The sequence below is a fragment of the Sander lucioperca genome, chromosome 10, assembly GCF_008315115.2.
Source record: "Sander lucioperca isolate FBNREF2018 chromosome 10, SLUC_FBN_1.2, whole genome shotgun sequence".
NCBI lineage: Eukaryota > Metazoa > Chordata > Actinopteri > Perciformes > Percidae > Sander > Sander lucioperca.
The window spans coordinates 24,887,148-24,904,427 of record NC_050182.1 but is presented as its reverse complement, the minus strand read 5'-3'; the positions used below and the strand labels follow the sequence as shown (position 1 = coordinate 24,904,427).

The window sequence follows — 17,280 nt, the reverse complement described above, 5'->3', positions numbered from 1 at the left end:
GTTTATATGTGTGTGTGTGTGTGTGAAATTAATTTACAGGACATAAGAGGAAGAGCTGTCAAAGGTGAGATTCTATAATGACAGAAAAAAACAGGCGTACTGTTCAAATGGCACCTGAAAGAGCCATCCATCTATAACCATTTATCAAATTAAGGTTCCCATTCATTTTGTGTTCCATTAGTTGTTCCATTTTGTTCCATGGCAACTGTAATTTGCCCATGCGGTGCTATCTCTGCTTCGTGTTCTTCGATTAGTGAAACTCGACGTCACACATTCTTTTCACATCAGATAAAATGGCAGCAACCTCTTTTTTTCCCCTCCTGTATCAGCCCCACTCATTTCCTGTCCCTGTAGTAGAGACTTCCCTCAGTGTTGCGCCTTCCCTTCCTCACCAACTTTTGCTGTCTCCTCTACCTCCCCTCTCTGTCTCCCCCTCTTTACGACCTGCTGAACCAGCACACGCCGGCCTGTCTGTCAAATCGAAAGAACAGGTGCTCCAGCTACAACCTCACTTCCCCCACTTTTCCCCTTCTGCAGCCCTAAGGCACACACACACACACACACACACACACACACACACACACATACACACACACACACACACACACAGACACACACACACACACACACACAGACACACACACACACACACACACACACACACACACACACACACACACACACACACACACACACAGCATGCACACATAGGAAAAAACACTCTCCTACATGTTCACCAAAGTTGCATAGTTGCAAACTATATGCTAACGGACACTGACCTCTTATGTGTCACACACACACATAATACACGCACATGCAAACTGTACTAAATCATTGTAGGAGGGTGACCCAAAGGTAATATATAAACATATGAGCCTGCAGTCCTGCTGCAGTACATGATTTGATGTGAGCCCAAAACACTCCCCGGGCTTTTCTCGCTGCCTTGTAATAAACCGTCTCTTTATCCTGCCTTCACTTTTCTATCCATCACATTATGTGGCAATTCAGTTTCTTACATTAAGGAAATGCACTGACTTCATCAGTGGGTCTACTTGTTGTCAAAGTCATGAAGAAACAAACAAACAAATACAAAGGTGCTTACTGTCTTTGAATCTGCTCCTCAATCAATCAGACAGCAGACATAAGGGGGGAGTGAATGGCTTCTATGGTGAAAGGGGAGGGGGGGAGACGAGGCCATGGGAGGGGTAAAGTTTGACAGTCGCTCACAGTTGGCACCAAGGATCCAGGATGCTTTGGGGCGGATGGGGAGAGGGGGCAGTGAGAGCGAGGCAGAGGTAGAGAGGGTGAGCTTCCATGACAAGGGGACGAAGGAACCACTGATCCTTTTTCTCTTCGCATTTCACCTTTAGGGGAAAGAAAGAAGTGTAGAAAAGGGGCAAAAGAAAAAAAAAGGATATGAAAAGAACATGAAAGAAAGAAATCGTCATTAGACGCACTACAAAGTTCTCTCTTTCCCTCTCTTCCTCCATCTCGCACCTCTCTCAATTTAATCTTAAATCCACTCCAATTTCCCCCGAGGGACTCTATTCTCTCTTTTCCTGTAAGTATTCTCTTTCATTCTCTTGCTTTTATTCTCTCTGTTTTTCCTTCTTGTGCCTCAATGCCCTACTGTGAAATAATGCCTATGCCAGAAAAGAAAATCTCAATCAATTGCTTGTTATTTCATTGCATTAATGAGTGAGTTGCCTTCTTTTTTGAGCTCTTCATATTGTAAAGTGAGGTGTGTGTGTTTTATGGGATTTGGAAAATATGGTGATTTAGTATGCATAACCTCAGCTATTCCACAGCATGTAAGTGTGTGTGTGTGTGTGTGTGTGTGTGTGTGTGTGTGTGTGTGTGTGTGTGTATGTGTGTGTGTGTGTGTATGTGTGTGTTTGTCCATTTCCTTCAGACAAGCTTCCTTTGGGTGTTCTCTGATTGGCCAGTTCAAATCAATATTGTTAATAGGATGTGTGTGTGTGTGTGTGTGTGTGTGTGTGTGTGTGTGTGTGTGCACTAATGCAGCTCATGTAGATTCCCAGCCCTCTTTACTTGAGAGGCAGCTCCACTTCTTTTAGTGCATGACACATTTGCAGTCCTGCTGTCACAGTGTAAGTGTGTGCGCGATGCTGTAGGTGTTGCGAGTTCATGTTTGTCCGTCACAATCAGTGTCCTCCAGCCCAGTATCTGCTGGGGCTTCTGTCTCCGTCACTGTCCCCTTCTTCCTCCTCATCTTCTCCTGGCTCCTCGCTCTGTCTCTCTAAAAGCCTCCTCATCTGTTTAATTTTGTGTCGTTAGTTCTGTCTCAGTGGGTGGGCCTCTGTGACTCTGTGTGTGATTATGACAGGCTGTCTATAGGGAGGCCTGCTGTTGCCAGAGCAGCTCACTGCAGTGTTCAGTCTGCCTGTAGGTCTGAGAGGCTTTGCGTCTCTATTTCCCCCTCTATCTATCTCCGCTGTGCTTTGTGTGCCTCTATCAATATCGGTTTGTGTCTATCAGTGGATTAACAAGCATCTGTCTCTCTCACTCCCCTGCTTCCTCTGCTCCTCTGCAACAGTGAGAGACAGAAGGAGAGGGGTCCATTCCTCCTGGTAGAGTGACACCAGGTATTTCCTCTCTCTCCCGCTACTCTGACCCATCCTCCCCTCCACCATGACACTACTGGCCTCCGAGAGGTCGCTTCTCATCCGGAACAAGTTCCGCTCAGGTGAGAATCCTACATTCTCAACTCACGCCAATTAAAGGAGAGAAAGATTTATTTTCACCACAACAACGGATTTACATCTTAGGCATAATTGGCAACATTAGCATCAATGTGTAGAGGTGAGGTGTTCGGGAGGGTTATTGACTGGCCAGTCGTGTTGTCTACAGTATCATGTGGTCAATACAGTGAAGGTATTGATTGATGGCCAATGGATTTAATGATTGATACACACAGACAGATGTCTTAAAGAGACGTGAAGACAGCTGAGCCCGAGGCCAAAAATCTATGCATGTTATTGTGGGACACTTTACCCACCACGTGAGCCCCTTTTAAATATCTATAACATTAAATATTCATGTCTAAATAACCAACAATCAAAGTTAAAGTTTGGAAAAAAGATCCTGAGTTATTGATGATGATATCCTATCCCAGTCTGTAGAGATGCTGAAGAAGAATAGTAAAAGAATAGCTGAAATTGATTCTAAATTATATTACTGAGTTTTCCTAATCCAATGTATTACTCTACTGATTACAACTTTCAGGAGACAACCAGCATTCTGTGACAAACAGCATTGAACAACCTTCCAATAACTGCATAATTCAAGATTCCCTAAATTGTAGCGGCTGCTGTTGTGTTCCCAGGCAGCTGTCGTTAACGGCTGGTAAAATAGAAAGGCGGAGAAATGACACAGACACAGTCCCCTAGGTGTATAAACACCTGCTGGAAAACGTGATTCCTTAGGGCAGCTGCTCTGTTTGACATCATGTAGCCTATGTACATAGCAGAGTCTCTGCAAGTCTTTAATGTCTGCCAGAGCATCAAACTGATGTTGAGCCTTTGTGTGGCTATTGTCAGTCATTGTATGATATGATACAGTTTGTTTGAGTTCTTATTCATTGTTTAATTGTTAACAACTGTATCTGTTGTTGACCTTTGACATGAATTGTGTCCAATGCAAAATGTTGATGTCACAAAAGTAGGCGTATGCTAGATGTTAATGGTCAATGTAGAAAATGTTGCAATCCTTATAATAAACGATGGCTCCAAAACCTTAAAAAACTAAATATCTACTTGCAACCTCTCACCACATCTTTGAGTTGTGAGAAGTTCACAAGATTGTTTAATTGGAATTATTTCAAGAAGCCTGAAGAGAAGAAGAAATTTGCAAAACATGAAACATTTCGAAAAAAGTTACAACTGCATATTTCTTAGTAATTCTTAGAAAACATTCTTTCTTATTTTGTCATGTCCTGTTAATCCTGTACTGAGGACTGACTTCCAGCTTGGGAACTACTATGTTATGTAATGTATGTTAGGTGATGTGATTTAAAATGGAGTTCAAAACTTGTATTGGACCTCCAGTTAAAATACAAAACAACAACGGTAGACACACATGCACACTGAAATCAAAAAGAAACTGCAGTGTGATAACCACTGCTTCTTTAAACTGTTAAGACGACAGAGCACAACGCGTTAATCTGCTTTAAATCCAGATTTTTACAACATTAAACTTTTGTTTTGAGTCGCCGGAGAGGCAGGACGAGTACAGTAGTTAGCAGCACAAATGAGGATGACGTGAGGAGGAGGGGATGTATGAGAGGCTTGTGGAGAGAGCGGGACAGCTGAAGGGGGGATGGGACCAACAGAAATAGACATACTGAGAGATAAATAGTCACTGCCCTCAACCCCCACTGCACAGTCCTCCCCTCCCCTAGTCAGGTCGTCAGGTCTCAAAACTCACCGAAATGTGTCATGCTCTACCCTGCTTCACCTGTTTGTGTGTGTACTGAATGCTAATGTGCGTATGTATGGTGTGTAGATAGATGTGTACAGGCATGCAAGGAGATATATAATCTACAAGTGTTGCAAAGTCATGGGGTAATATAAGTTGCAAGGCCATATCATTTAACAGTGATCTTGCATTGCTCAACTGTTACCTTTCCATGTCTGTGTCATTTATTTTCCCCTCGTCATTTTGTCCTTTAAGTCAAACTAACTTACTGTTCCATCAGTGTAACTTGTAATATTTCATCCTTTTTTACAAGCAGCCAGCTCAATCTCTGTTCTTGTCTTTCAGTCCTGCAGTTGAGGATTCAGAACCGAAGGCAGAGTGAAATCAATGCAGACTGTGGTTAGTCTATGTGTGTCATTTACACTGTGATTGATCTCTGTACACTATGACCGCAGGTTGGATTTCATATTAATGATGTTCAGGTCACCTCTTTGCACCGACTCATGATTGCCTATTGATTAGTAAATGTCTTTGTAGGTTTTACTATATTGAGCAACTTTTATTTCACTTTTGGAGTCTAAATGTTGTGTTTAATTATTATGCTTTAAAACCTCTGATTGTGCAAGAGCCTAGAGGTTCATGTTGTCATATTATACTGCATTAACCAACAATGTTAAAAACAGGGATACAATTTGAATTTGAATTCGAATAATATTTCATTCAAGAACATGATGCAACATGTTCATTATGAATCAGTGGGATCAATTAGGATGAGAACCAAAAATATACATGATATGCAAGATGTGCATTGTATTCAGATTAATAAGTCTTCATAAGCACACACAAATACCAGACATGTAAAAGACAGCTTTAATCTTTTTTCGAGTTTTGAAATATAACATGCAAGGATTTTGCCAATTTGGATACAAGTGTAAATGCATATAGGTAACATATATGTAAAAGTTATAATAAGCTATAAATATCAGGCATTATCTGAAGATAAAGGTGCAAATAACTTGTGCTATGAACATAAAATACACATAGATTCATCCAGATCTGTGCAGAAAATGTGATACAGACTAGTGTAGAGTGTGTAGACAGGCGGTGCACCTTCCTTCAGTTTCCTCCTTGTTGTTTGAGGCTGAAGCAGGTTGCACAAGAAGTGCTGCACATTCTGATGCCTGCCAATACAAACAATGCTCCATGCTGTAACTTGGAGGGATGAGTTTAGGGCTGAAAGTGCTGGAAAGTGCTGGTTCACCTGAGTTGCTCCTCTACAAAGCATCCTCTAAATCTGCTGCATTGTCATATATTCATATAACCACATACTATCTGTTTCCATAGGGTTGAAATCTACTTGTCCCACTAAAAAAGACCAGAGTGAAGCTCTGGTGAGTAGCATCCAGTTTCTCAATAATATCCAACAGCATGACATTTCCACACTAATAAATCAAATACTGATTTTGATGATGAGAGAGCCATTTCCCCCCCCACATGTTTTTTTATTCATATTAATTTGTTAAGTTGATTTGACAGAACAGGATGAGAATACAATTTGTAAGCTCATAATAAATGAATTAACATTACTTTTGAGAAATGATTTATCAGAGTTTACCCCATCACTGAATGGGTTAAATGGTCTTCTGTGTGGAGATTCACCTCACCTAAAAAGAACTCATTTGAATTGGTTTCAGTGGTGACACTTTGTAGCACAGGATCCAAGAGTTCCTTAAAAGACCATCCAAATGTTCTGGGAGAAACACTGGTGTAAATTAATATTTTATTATTACATTGGCATTGAAATTGTATTTAACTTTCCCCTGAATGAACTGCATTGTAATCTGTGGGCCCTGGCTGTTGGTTTGACCTGCTGTTTCCTGATGCAGCGTCTAACTGACGATGGTGCCGCTCAGAAGTTGCCCCCTAGTGGTCTGAATACTGAAACTGCACAAGGTGATGCCCTGCCTACAGTAATGTTGCTGTCTCCTTCCTGCTTTACCCTGTGTGCTCCCAGCAAAGTGCATAGTGACATATTTCCCTGCCTCTCTCTCTCGCTCCCTCTGTCTGTATTTTATCAAATCTGTTCTGCTCTCCGCTTCCTGTTGTACAGTGCGAGGAAATGAAGTGTGTAAATCTGGCAATGGGCTTGGTGTTTCATCAGCTGTCAGTTAAATAGATATGTGACCTTGTTGCACACTGTAACTCTGCATTTTAAGCAGCCTGCAAACATATCGGTGATTGACAGCGCATGATAAACCCACCCATCCAGGGATCAGAGCCATCGTTTACTGACATCTTTCTCTCTTTATCTCTTTCTCTCTCCTCCTCCTCTCCACACCCTCTAACCTTCCTGTTAATTTGTAAAATACTATTATTATAATATCAGGCTTTTCAAACTATCTGATTTCCCTTTATACCCTTTCAAAACTGTTGTGTGAATGTATTTGTGTGTGTGTTCATATCCAAGGGAATACATCTCCCTATGGACAGAAGTGTTTACTATTTTTTGATGCCTCTGCTAGTTTAAATTGGGACTGACTGCCTGTGGCAACACTGTTGTGCATGCTCACATCACATATGTTCTGAAATCCTGTTGCTTCTCTCTCTCTCTCTCTCTCTCTCTCTCTCTGCTGATCTCCCATCTGTCCTTCCATCTCTCCACTTATCTGCACCATTCCTCCATCCTTCTCCCTCCCCCACACACCGCAGAGAGGACTGTGTGCGGGGCCCAGAGGCAGAAGAAGGCTCGCCAGACGCAGGACCTCATTGAGAGGATCCAACGTCCGCCTGGGCCTGTGGAGCAACAGCACGAACACACACTGCCCCTGGAGAACCGTGAGTCAACACGCATCCGCATGCACCGGCACACACAGACAGAGTCACACACCATTTTTTTCCCCACCCAATCTCCTCTCCTCCTCTTTCGACCTTATTCCTTTCACTTTTCATTTCCTCAGGCTCTGCCTCTTTCCCTCTGTCCGCTGATGTCTTCGAAGATGACATTTCCTCCTGCTCCTCCTCCTCACCCACTGATCAACATGGTGTTCACCAATCACCAGCCTTTTCTTCATTGCCAGGGCTCTCAGGTGATCAGTTACTGAGTGACTTCTCAGCTGTGGGCCCGCCCCTTAACCACAGCCCTGGTCATGCTCAGGTGAGGAAACAACACTGATGTGTGTTGGCAGCAACAAGGAAGTAATTCCTACAAATAACCTCTGATAAACACAGATTCATGAGTTTATAAATAACCTCATATGTCAACACTGATGATCTGATATTCTGCCTTCAGTCTGGTTTGGCGTTGCTCCCGGCAACCGAGGGCATCAGACAACCTACACTGAGTGAATCAAACTCCATAGCAACAACTGGGAGACCAAATGGGATGTATTTGACCTCTCAGACCACACCCCTGCTGCCAAAGGTAGTGTGGGGTTAATGCATGCTAATGCTGTCACTTTGGATTTCATTTTGTGGCTCATTTAAATTTCATAAGGGTCTTTTTTTGTTTTGAATATTTTCATGACTCCTTAAAACAAAATTATAATGTCAAGAATTCAAGCAAATAAATGTGGTCATATGACTTTAATCCAGAAAAAAAAAACATCATTTAGATTGTGTTTGTGTGTGCGTGCGTGCGTGCGTGCGTGTGTGAGTGTGAGTGTGAGTGTGTGTATGTGTGGTGACTGGTATTCACAGCATGTATACAGCATAACAGATAAAAGAGCATTGTAGAGGTCTTTAACCTAACAGGATGGTCATTCGTCTGTTTTGTCAAACACAATGCTCTGCTGTAAGCTGCTCTGCATTCATTACTGTCAATTTGCACTTCTGTGGGAGCTCAGTATTTGCCCTGTAGGTTAACACATTCACACACAAGCAGCATGGCTGTATGTCAGAACCAGCACATACTGTCATCTGGAGATTTGTGAGGCATTTACACATTTCATGTCAGAGTTTAACCTTGACATGGGGTAAATACCATTGAAACAATGTGAACAACTTGACATTTTCTCTGTGATATTTTATACGCTACTCTTGAAATTACTCACTTTAACCACACCACAGTATTGTTACAGTTGAAATGTGGGTAATGTATGTCTTTACAGACAGCTCGGCCTCCCAGCCCCACCTGCTCTTCCTCACTGCCCCCCTCCCTCAACTTCAACCATCTCCCCCGCCCACGGAAACCGCGGGACACCAAACCCAAAATGAGGAAACTTAAATATCACCAGTACATTCCTCCAGACCAGAGAGGAGGGTCTGGGACTGGAGGTACCAATATAATCATTTACAATCCTATAGTTCCTTTCATTTGTCCAATCAAGGCTTGCTCTTGTGGCGAGTTATTAGAATTTAGCCTAAACAATTGGTTATTTCCAGGAGGAGCCAAACAGAAGAGCCCTACTCCTACCCAGTCTTTAGACCCAGCCTACTCCCATCTCCTGAAGCAGCAGCAGGTCTTCCTCCAGCTGCAAATCCTACACAACCAGCAGCAGCAGCAGCAGCAGCAACAGCAACAAACACAGCAACAGCTACAGCCACAACAACAGCTCCCTGTTGGATCCAGGTATGCAAACAAATTGCTATTGATTTATGCAGTGTCAGGTAATCAACTAGGCAGATCTCTTTATCAATGAGATATTAGTCCTCAGATAGTTTGGGTGAGTTAATGCTGCTGTCATTCATCCAGTGGAGATCACAGTGATCTTGTGAAGTCCTCTGGAGCCATGCCTCTGAATCCCCAACCTGTTCCCGCTACAACAAACCACACCCCTACAGACACAAACCCTGTGTCCAAGCCTGAGCTTCTCCCCGCAAATCTCGTTGATCTAACAGTAAGAAAAGCATGAAAGCACTGAAAGAATGATATCTTTCATTTACAATTCATGGTGAAGACAAACTCGTAAATGTCTTTTGCCCCTCCACCTTCACCTCTTTCCTTCTTCAGGTGTCAGAGTTGCGGCAGCAGCTGCGTAAGCGAGGCCTCCCCGTCTCCGGCACCAAGCCTGCTCTGTTGCAGCGTCTCCGCCTGTTTCAGCTTCCCCACTCTTGCCTCACCCCTGCTCCCCTCTGCCAGCTGAGTACCAGCTTGGAGCCCCTCACCACCTGCCCCCCACTGCCACCCAACCAGAGCCCCGGCTCAAGCTCCAGCTCTGGACAAGACTCCCCCAGCAGCAGCCCGAACCAACAGATGTACGTCCAGGACAGGGGAGTTCCTAATGGCACTCTCAGTGACACTCAAAATGGAGTTCAAAACGGAAATCTGAACAATGTGCCGAATGGTTTCTCGAGTGCTGCGTCAGTCAGTTTGGCAGGTGAACATTGTCTTTCCAACGCTGTCTTCTTGACTCCTGCCAGCACTGCCTCAGGAACTCCAAGTCCCAGTCTACCCATGTCGTCCTCCTCGCCCCTGCAGTGTGGGACTCCCTGGAGAACTGACAACGAGCAGCAGCAGCAACAGCAGCAGGAGCTGAGTGTGGAGCTGGAGATGAGGGAGAGGTTACGGAGCAGGCCCAGGGACCGCTCCACTAACATCGGAGACGAGGTGAGCAAAGATAGGCTTGGATCTTAGGTCTATGATGAATTGGAGAAAAACAGGATGACTGCTTTGCAGAACTACAATCATTCATGTTTTCTTTATTATTATTCCTCTAGTCTTGTGGAGGATCCCTTCATCCTTTCCTGCAACAGGATCCTGGATGCTCCATAGGGAAGCCAGAAACAGACGGACAGACAGAGGTGTTGTTTACACAGGTAAAACACACAAATCAATGCACACATATATTGGACAATCGCTTCTCAAGGGCATGCTACACAGCCTTTAATCTAGAAAACTGGTCAAATGTGAGCATACTCTCTTCTCCCACCTGTCAACTAATTTACCGCTGCTTTCTAATCAGGTGTTTTGCTGCCAACCGTGTGATGTCATTGGCCAGGATTTTGAGCTGCCAGTGCAGATTACAGCCAGTCCAATTCGGACCTTGCCTGGTGTTCGCAGCTTGGAGGAAGAGCTGCAGGAGGCTATTCAGAAAGCACAGGTTAGAATCTGTAGATGAACAGGAAGAGACCACCAAAAGTTTCTTTTGCACAGTGGGATTTAAATGTTTCTTTTGGCCACAGATGGACCCTCGGCAGTCCATAGATGACATTCTGGATGAGCCCATAACTTGTGTTGGTAAGAATCCCATAATTAATAAAGAATACATTTTAAATGGCATTTTACTTTTTTTTCACCATCTAATCCTTTTTACTACCTCTCTTTCAGGCTCTGTCAATGTCTGTGATCATGAATCCCCTGCCCACTCGGTCCCTGGCTCTTCGCCTCTTCCTCCTCAAGCCGATCAGTCCCAGGCCTCCCAGCAGCACAAGGATGACAGTTTCCTGCCCTCACCTCTTTGCTCCTCTCTCCTGCTGGAGCTCCCTCCATCTCCTGCTGTAATAAACCCCAGCCAGGTGATCCCAGCACCTCCCCCACCCCCCATCTGTACCTCCCCTCTGCCGTCCACTGGGAGGTCACGGAAACGACGAGCTCCGACATCGTTTGACGCTGCTGATTGGCTTGAAACACTGACGTCCGGCCTCCGCCCTCTTACTCCGCCGACAGCTCCTTTTGTTGAGTCAGACTTCAGTCTGGATTCAGATCTGAATGTCAGTCGAGTGTTGGATCTAATGGTAGAACAGTGGTGAGGATTTGTGTGGGCATATCTGTTTGTATGTACAGTAGGTGAGCGTTTTTGATGATCATGAATGGGGCAAACATGCATCCCACTGAGGGCACAAGATTGTGAAAAGCCTCCATCAGTTCCACCCATCATTGAAAGGCTGTCAGAGTCACTGGCTCCACGCAATGTCGAGAGCTGGATTCATTTCAGCGAACAGATTAAACATGGCTTTGATGGGGCAACAAGAGCACAAACACATGCACACACATATACACTGCAGAGCACTGTTTAAAAGCACTTGGGCTCAGCCAGAAATGGCAAACAAACAACACATCTGTGGATTGACACACTCCACAGCACAATGTTTGCAGTGCAAAACAGAAAACCTGGTGGCATATTAATTTAAACATGCTTCCTGGCTGCACTGGGAGAATGTTGTTTCTGACTTATCTCCAAAACCCGTTGTCGGATTGGGTTGAGTGTGGCCCCTGGTGTTGACTCAGTCATTGAGTCCTAGCCATTCATAAAGCCCATTTAGAGTGTGTAAAAGCCAGACAGAACACACAGCTTGTGTGTGGCTCCAGACCTTAACCTCGGTGCCAGACACACAGTCGGCATGCAGAGGGAGAAAGCTGGCAGAAGCTGCAAACAAGCAGTGTGTGTGTGCGTGCTCGCGTGTATGTGCAAATGTGTGTGAAAGCTTGTGTGTTAAGTACTGTATGTGTGTGTTCAATGTCTGACTGTGCGTGACTGAGCACACAAGGCTGCTTCTGTTTTGTACGTGTCAACACCCAACTGCTTCCATGTATTATTAGCACCTAATACTAAATGCACTTGTAGTCATTTGTTTGCTTACAATTCGGTGTGCCTGTTGTGTGTGTGTGGTATGATTGAACTGTGAGAAGATACGTGTGAATGACACAGCAAAAAAAGCTGTGCATTTCTGTGTCCACATTTCAGACCAGACATTTCATTGTAGACTTATTGCCAGCAGGCAGTAACTCCAGTGTAGTTATCCAGTGTAATCATCAGAACAGCCACATTACCTTGTTCAAGTCACCGATCTCCAGGAGAGCAATCAGGCAACCACCCCAAAAATAGTCCCAATTCAAATGCTCCAATCAGAAGTAAGAGTTCCCTCATCGCTTTGCAAAAACAGGTGGTCATTTTGTTCCCTGATTAACCCCCAACAGTGTCTGGCCCGCTGCACTCTGCTTACCCTGCTACTAGCAAAGCCAGATTTAGCACAATTTATAACCCAACACCAAGGCCACACCTGTGCACTTAGTATAAATTAATTCCACACATGTATTATTTGACATCATTAAATCTTTGCTGTACATTTCAATGTATGAAACGACCATTTATATTAAGAGAAAATGCACTATAGAATTAGCACAAAATAATGTTTGGAGAATATGAAAGATGGGCAGGGGTGAGCTTGTCAGTTGAAGCTGATACAGTAAATACTGTACATTTTCTTAATGGTGACAGATATCTTTCTTTTATAATCTACATTATTTACTGGTCATGCAGAAATGGGCACATTATTTGTTTTGCATAATACAATTTTAGTAAGTTAGGTCCATTCTCAACCCAACTTAACATAATGACATTAATGAAAAAAAAATCTGACAGAGGTTAGCTGCCATTAACCTCTGTCGTGCAGATAAATGTAACTAATGTAGTCTACAGGAATTTATATTCCGCCCTTAATTGGCTGCATGGCCCATCAATCATTTTGGAGAGCTCTGATTGGCTCATTTATACAGTATCTGGAACATTTGTATTATTTATTATTATTTATTAACTGGACATCCTTCTGTAAGAACTTTATTTTGAAGAAAAATGAAACAGCTTTGCCCCCTCCTCAGTCTCTAAAGTGTTGTGTTAGAATAAAGGTTATGTGCTGAGTGCCATATGATTTGTGTAAAGGGCACATAAACTGACTGATCTGAGGTCATCATGTCATGTTTTTTGTACACAAACGTTTCAATGTTGCTGCCGGCCAGTTCCTTGTTCTGATGATAAACCGGTGTCTACTAAGCAAGACATCCTTGGTACATTATTGGAAGATCTGTGCATTGGCAAACCTTCAACAACACACAGCTTTATGTTGAAGCAATTCTTGTACAGCTTTACGCAAAGTCATGATGCCATGTTGACTACAGAGACTATGAAAAATGCAGTTGAATGTGTATGGATTGCTAAGATAATCATAGCGATCAATAAACATTGCCTGCTGCATGAATAAAAAAAAAGAAAACTGATTGGCAGGAGAGTAAGATGCTACCTCCTGTGACTTCCAATGCTTTGGGGCCGACACCAGTGTTTTCCTTTCTTATTTAATTTCCGAACACTGGTGCAGAGGTTCTTGGAACACCCCTTAGACAGTTTCACAGGTTTGGCTAAAATCCCAGGTTTAATAATACTGTTTTAAACTGGATTTGAAACTGTCCTGATCAACTGGAAACATTCGGGGGTTTCAGGTAACTGAGACTCTGTTGGCCACTGCTGCTATAAATGCCTTATTGTGAAAATGTGAGAAAATAAAATGTGTTTGCTTTTATTTATTATGTAACTTATTCATGCCAAAGATATCAACCACTGTCCAAAATGTATTTAAAAGCATTAAGAAAATTAAAGTCTTAATAGATTTTCTATTTGGTTCCTCTTTTTTTGTTTTTATTGCTTTTTTTTTAATTGAAATGATTAAAAAGTGGATTGCTTCATGAAGAAAGAACCACTGATAACTGAAATATTTCACAAGAGACTGTCCCAAATGATGACTTATCAAATATTGATGATCGTAAAGTAAAATTAAATATTCATTTGCACCAATATGCTGCTTAAATATCCATGAAGCAGCACTAACATCCACATGGCATGATGGTTAATCTTCATAATGACACAGTATTGTAATATGGAGGAACAATGATGTAGCTGTAAATAAAAAAACTGGATAATCTATAAACTCCAGTCAGTGATCATCATATGCAAAGGACCACCAAATTAAACAAAAAAGATATTTTATTGTTCCTTGAACTACCTCATATTAAAACTTACATCACATCAATATTTAATATCATATTACTAATATAGGGTATTACCAGTGTAGGGCAAGTTACTTCCAAAATGTAATACATTATAGATTACTAGTTACTGTCAATTGAGAGTAATTAGTTATATTACAATATTAGTGTCTCTGAATTGTAATGCTTTACACTACTTTTGCGTTACTTTTGAGTTACTTTCACTAAAATAACAGCAGAAGTAGCCTATGACTTGGCAACTAGCTTGTGAATTTCACCACGGGATCAATAAAGTCTCATCTTTATCATCTTTAAAACATCATAGTTTATTCATAATATTTTGTATAATTAATGTAAAAATATGCAAGTAACTAGCTATAACATAAATAGTGAAGTAAAACGTACAATAGGCCTTGACTTTGAATTGTGGTGGAGTAGAAGTATATAGTAGGAGAACATGAAAATACTCAATTAAAAGTACCTTACAATTGTACTGAAGTAGCCTACGGTATAGTTACGGTTGCCTACTTTCCACTGCTGATAAAATGTAATGATATTATGTGTAGCAAGACTAAAAATTAATTGCCGACATGTTTATCTGTCAGTTCAACAGGTCAGTTGCTCGGACACTGTCCGGCTGTCCGCGCTGACGTACCGTTACCTGGTGGAACACCGATGTTGTCCGTACCGTCTCTGGTTCTGGCTCTGACCACGGGAACAGCGACGGGACAGCTCGCTTCAACGCAGCGTAATAACTCCTGAAAATAATGTCCATCTCGCAAATGTATCCGTCTCTGCAGTCATCTCAACCACCGAATTCCAGCAACAGGAAAAAACACTCGCAGACTTTTTTCTGTGTCGAAATCTTTGGCGGTTTTGAATTCTTAAAAAAAAAAAAAAAAAAAGTTCCATAGTTCGTTATTTATTTCAGGGGCCACCTGAGGAGTTTTGGGACCTTTAGTCAAAACAGACCTGACCCTCCCTTCACCACCAGCAATACATTTTGGATGACCCTCCAAAATGATATGGAAAAAAAAGGATGACCCTCCCCAACAACTTATTGATGACTTCCGTACTGGCTTGCGCTTAGCAAAGACATACAGCTGTATGGAGTGCCGAATGTAAAAGTTCGGTTACAGTTTTTTAGCTGATGAATTTTCAACATTTAGCTCACTTTCCTCACATTTAGCGCATTTTCCTCACATTTGAGACAGAAATTATATATATATATATATATATATATATATATATATATATATATATATATATATATATAGGCTATATATAATATATCTAAATGTTAAATGTTAAATCTAAATATTATATCTAAATCTAAATGTTAAATATATATCTAAATGTTATATCTAAATCTAAATCTTAAATATATATCTAAATATTATATCTAAATCTAAATCTTAAATATATATCTAAATGTTAAATCTAAATCTTAAATATATATCTAAATATTATATCTAAATCTAAATCTTAAATATATATCTAAATGTTAAATGTTAAATCTAAATCTTAAATATATATCTAAATATTATATCTAAATCTAAATCTTAAATATATATCTAAATGTTAAATGTTGAATCTAAATGTTATATCTAAATGTGTCGCCAAGTGTACAGCTAAATATTTAGAAAATATTCAAATCCCCAAGGAAACCACGCCCACTGCAGTGCACCGCAAGTTTCAGTCAATACCAGTAGCTAAATACTGACTACAGTGGAGCTGTTCGACTAATGTTACTGGATTAAAACACATTTCGGTCAGTATTTTGTATTATTGACTTATATCACAGAAATGTCTTAATATTTGTGTGTACTATAATGCCGTTGTTTTGTTTGACTCATATCTCCTTGTGTGTTTAACGTTAGATTGACTCATCCTTCACAAGCAATCTAGCTCACACACTGCAGCTGACATGTCCTCTGAACAGGCCTCGCAGCACTGTAACTAGCTAAGTTAGCTAGGTCTCGCAATGCGAGACTGAACAGCAGTAGACCTGTCACACTATAGCCACATGTAGCTAAGTAGTTTTTAATACTTTGGTTACATTACATTTTATTAACCTGAATTATGTTGCTATATTAGCTTGTGAAGGAGCTATCCGTTGCTAACGCTAATTTATCTTAAAAAGCAGAAACATTAGCTAACTACTGCCAAGATATGATTTCACTAGAGACCAGAGAGGTGTTGTAAGACTCATCAAGTGTTGTCATGTGTTTACACTGTCTTACAATGAAACCATATCTTGGCAGTAACATTAGTTAGCTACTGCTTTTTGACATAAATTTGCTAGCTAACGTTAGCGTTAGCAACGGATAGCTACTTTGCAAGCCAATAAAATATAGCCTTGGCAAACAGAATTAAGGTTAATAAAACATGATAACTATGTAACCAGTATTACAAACTTCTTACAAGTGGCTGGATTGTGACATTTTAGTTTTGTTAAGATGAATATGTTGGCTGCATAGCTGGACTTTATCCATGCTGGGCTAATGTTAGATTGCTTGGGAAGGATGACGTTGGTCACACACGGAGATATGTAATTCAAACAACGGTATTGTGATTTGTGAACTATTAAGGAATGTCTGTAATATACCGGTCGGTCAATAATATAAAATACTGTAGATCAGTGCTTTCCAACCCTTCTGGTCTCAGGTTCCCCCACAGCCCTGTCATATAAACTCACATACCCCACCCTATCAATTCCCAATGTGTTCACACTATTTATCATATTAAAGTGAATATTCTTACATTTTCATGCAATTGAACTGTAAACATTTAGGTTGGTTTGGTCAGAAATTCTACTAACTAGACATTTTACTTGAAGTGTAGTTAATGTTTCAAAAGTCATCCATTACTTTTAGCTAATCATTTCAACTGTTAGCTAAGTCAGTAGGCCACTTTTAGCTATTTTTTTCTACCATTGATTACTTCGCTATATGTTTATGTGTTGAGCTGTTTTAGCTGATATATTGTTTCAAGTCAATCATAATTCAATTATTATTTTGATTAGTTAAGCTGCTCCACAATCTTTCCAAGTACCCCCTGGCTACAGCAGAGATACCCCTTGCTGGGGCATCATGGCAGGTGTTGTGTCAAAGACTGTTTCCCTGTAGATGTGTTTCCTGCTACTTGCG

The 17,280-nt window shown here is 41.4% G+C and overlaps 1 protein-coding gene across 1 annotated transcript; it reads left to right on the top strand.

Moving 5' to 3' along the window:
* The first annotated feature begins 1,245 nt into the window (after positions 1-1,245).
* Positions 1,246-13,036, top strand: si:dkeyp-69b9.3 (myocardin). Its single transcript, XM_031299474.2, has 16 exons — positions 1,246-1,561; positions 2,558-2,707; positions 4,783-4,836; positions 5,782-5,828; positions 6,324-6,390; positions 7,147-7,272; positions 7,395-7,591; positions 7,727-7,858; positions 8,544-8,709; positions 8,818-9,004; positions 9,128-9,272; positions 9,386-9,982; positions 10,093-10,191; positions 10,338-10,475; positions 10,558-10,612; positions 10,703-13,036. Exons 2-16 carry the CDS (start codon positions 2,653-2,655, stop codon positions 11,122-11,124), a joined length of 2,487 nt encoding a protein of 828 aa, XP_031155334.1. The 5' UTR covers positions 1,246-1,561; positions 2,558-2,652; the 3' UTR covers positions 11,125-13,036.
* Positions 13,037-17,280: the final 4,244 nt, after the last annotated feature.

Bases quoted from the DNA above. Each gene is read 5' to 3' on its own strand.
- si:dkeyp-69b9.3 (XM_031299474.2), top strand. From the start codon at position 2,653: ATGACACTACTGGCCTCCGAGAGGTCGCTTCTCATCCGGAACAAGTTC. The intron at 7,273-7,394 runs GTGAGTCAACAC...TCATTTCCTCAG, and splicing joins CACACTGCCCCTGGAGAACC to GCTCTGCCTCTTTCCCTCTG. The intron at 7,592-7,726 runs GTGAGGAAACAA...TTCTGCCTTCAG, and splicing joins ACAGCCCTGGTCATGCTCAG to TCTGGTTTGGCGTTGCTCCC.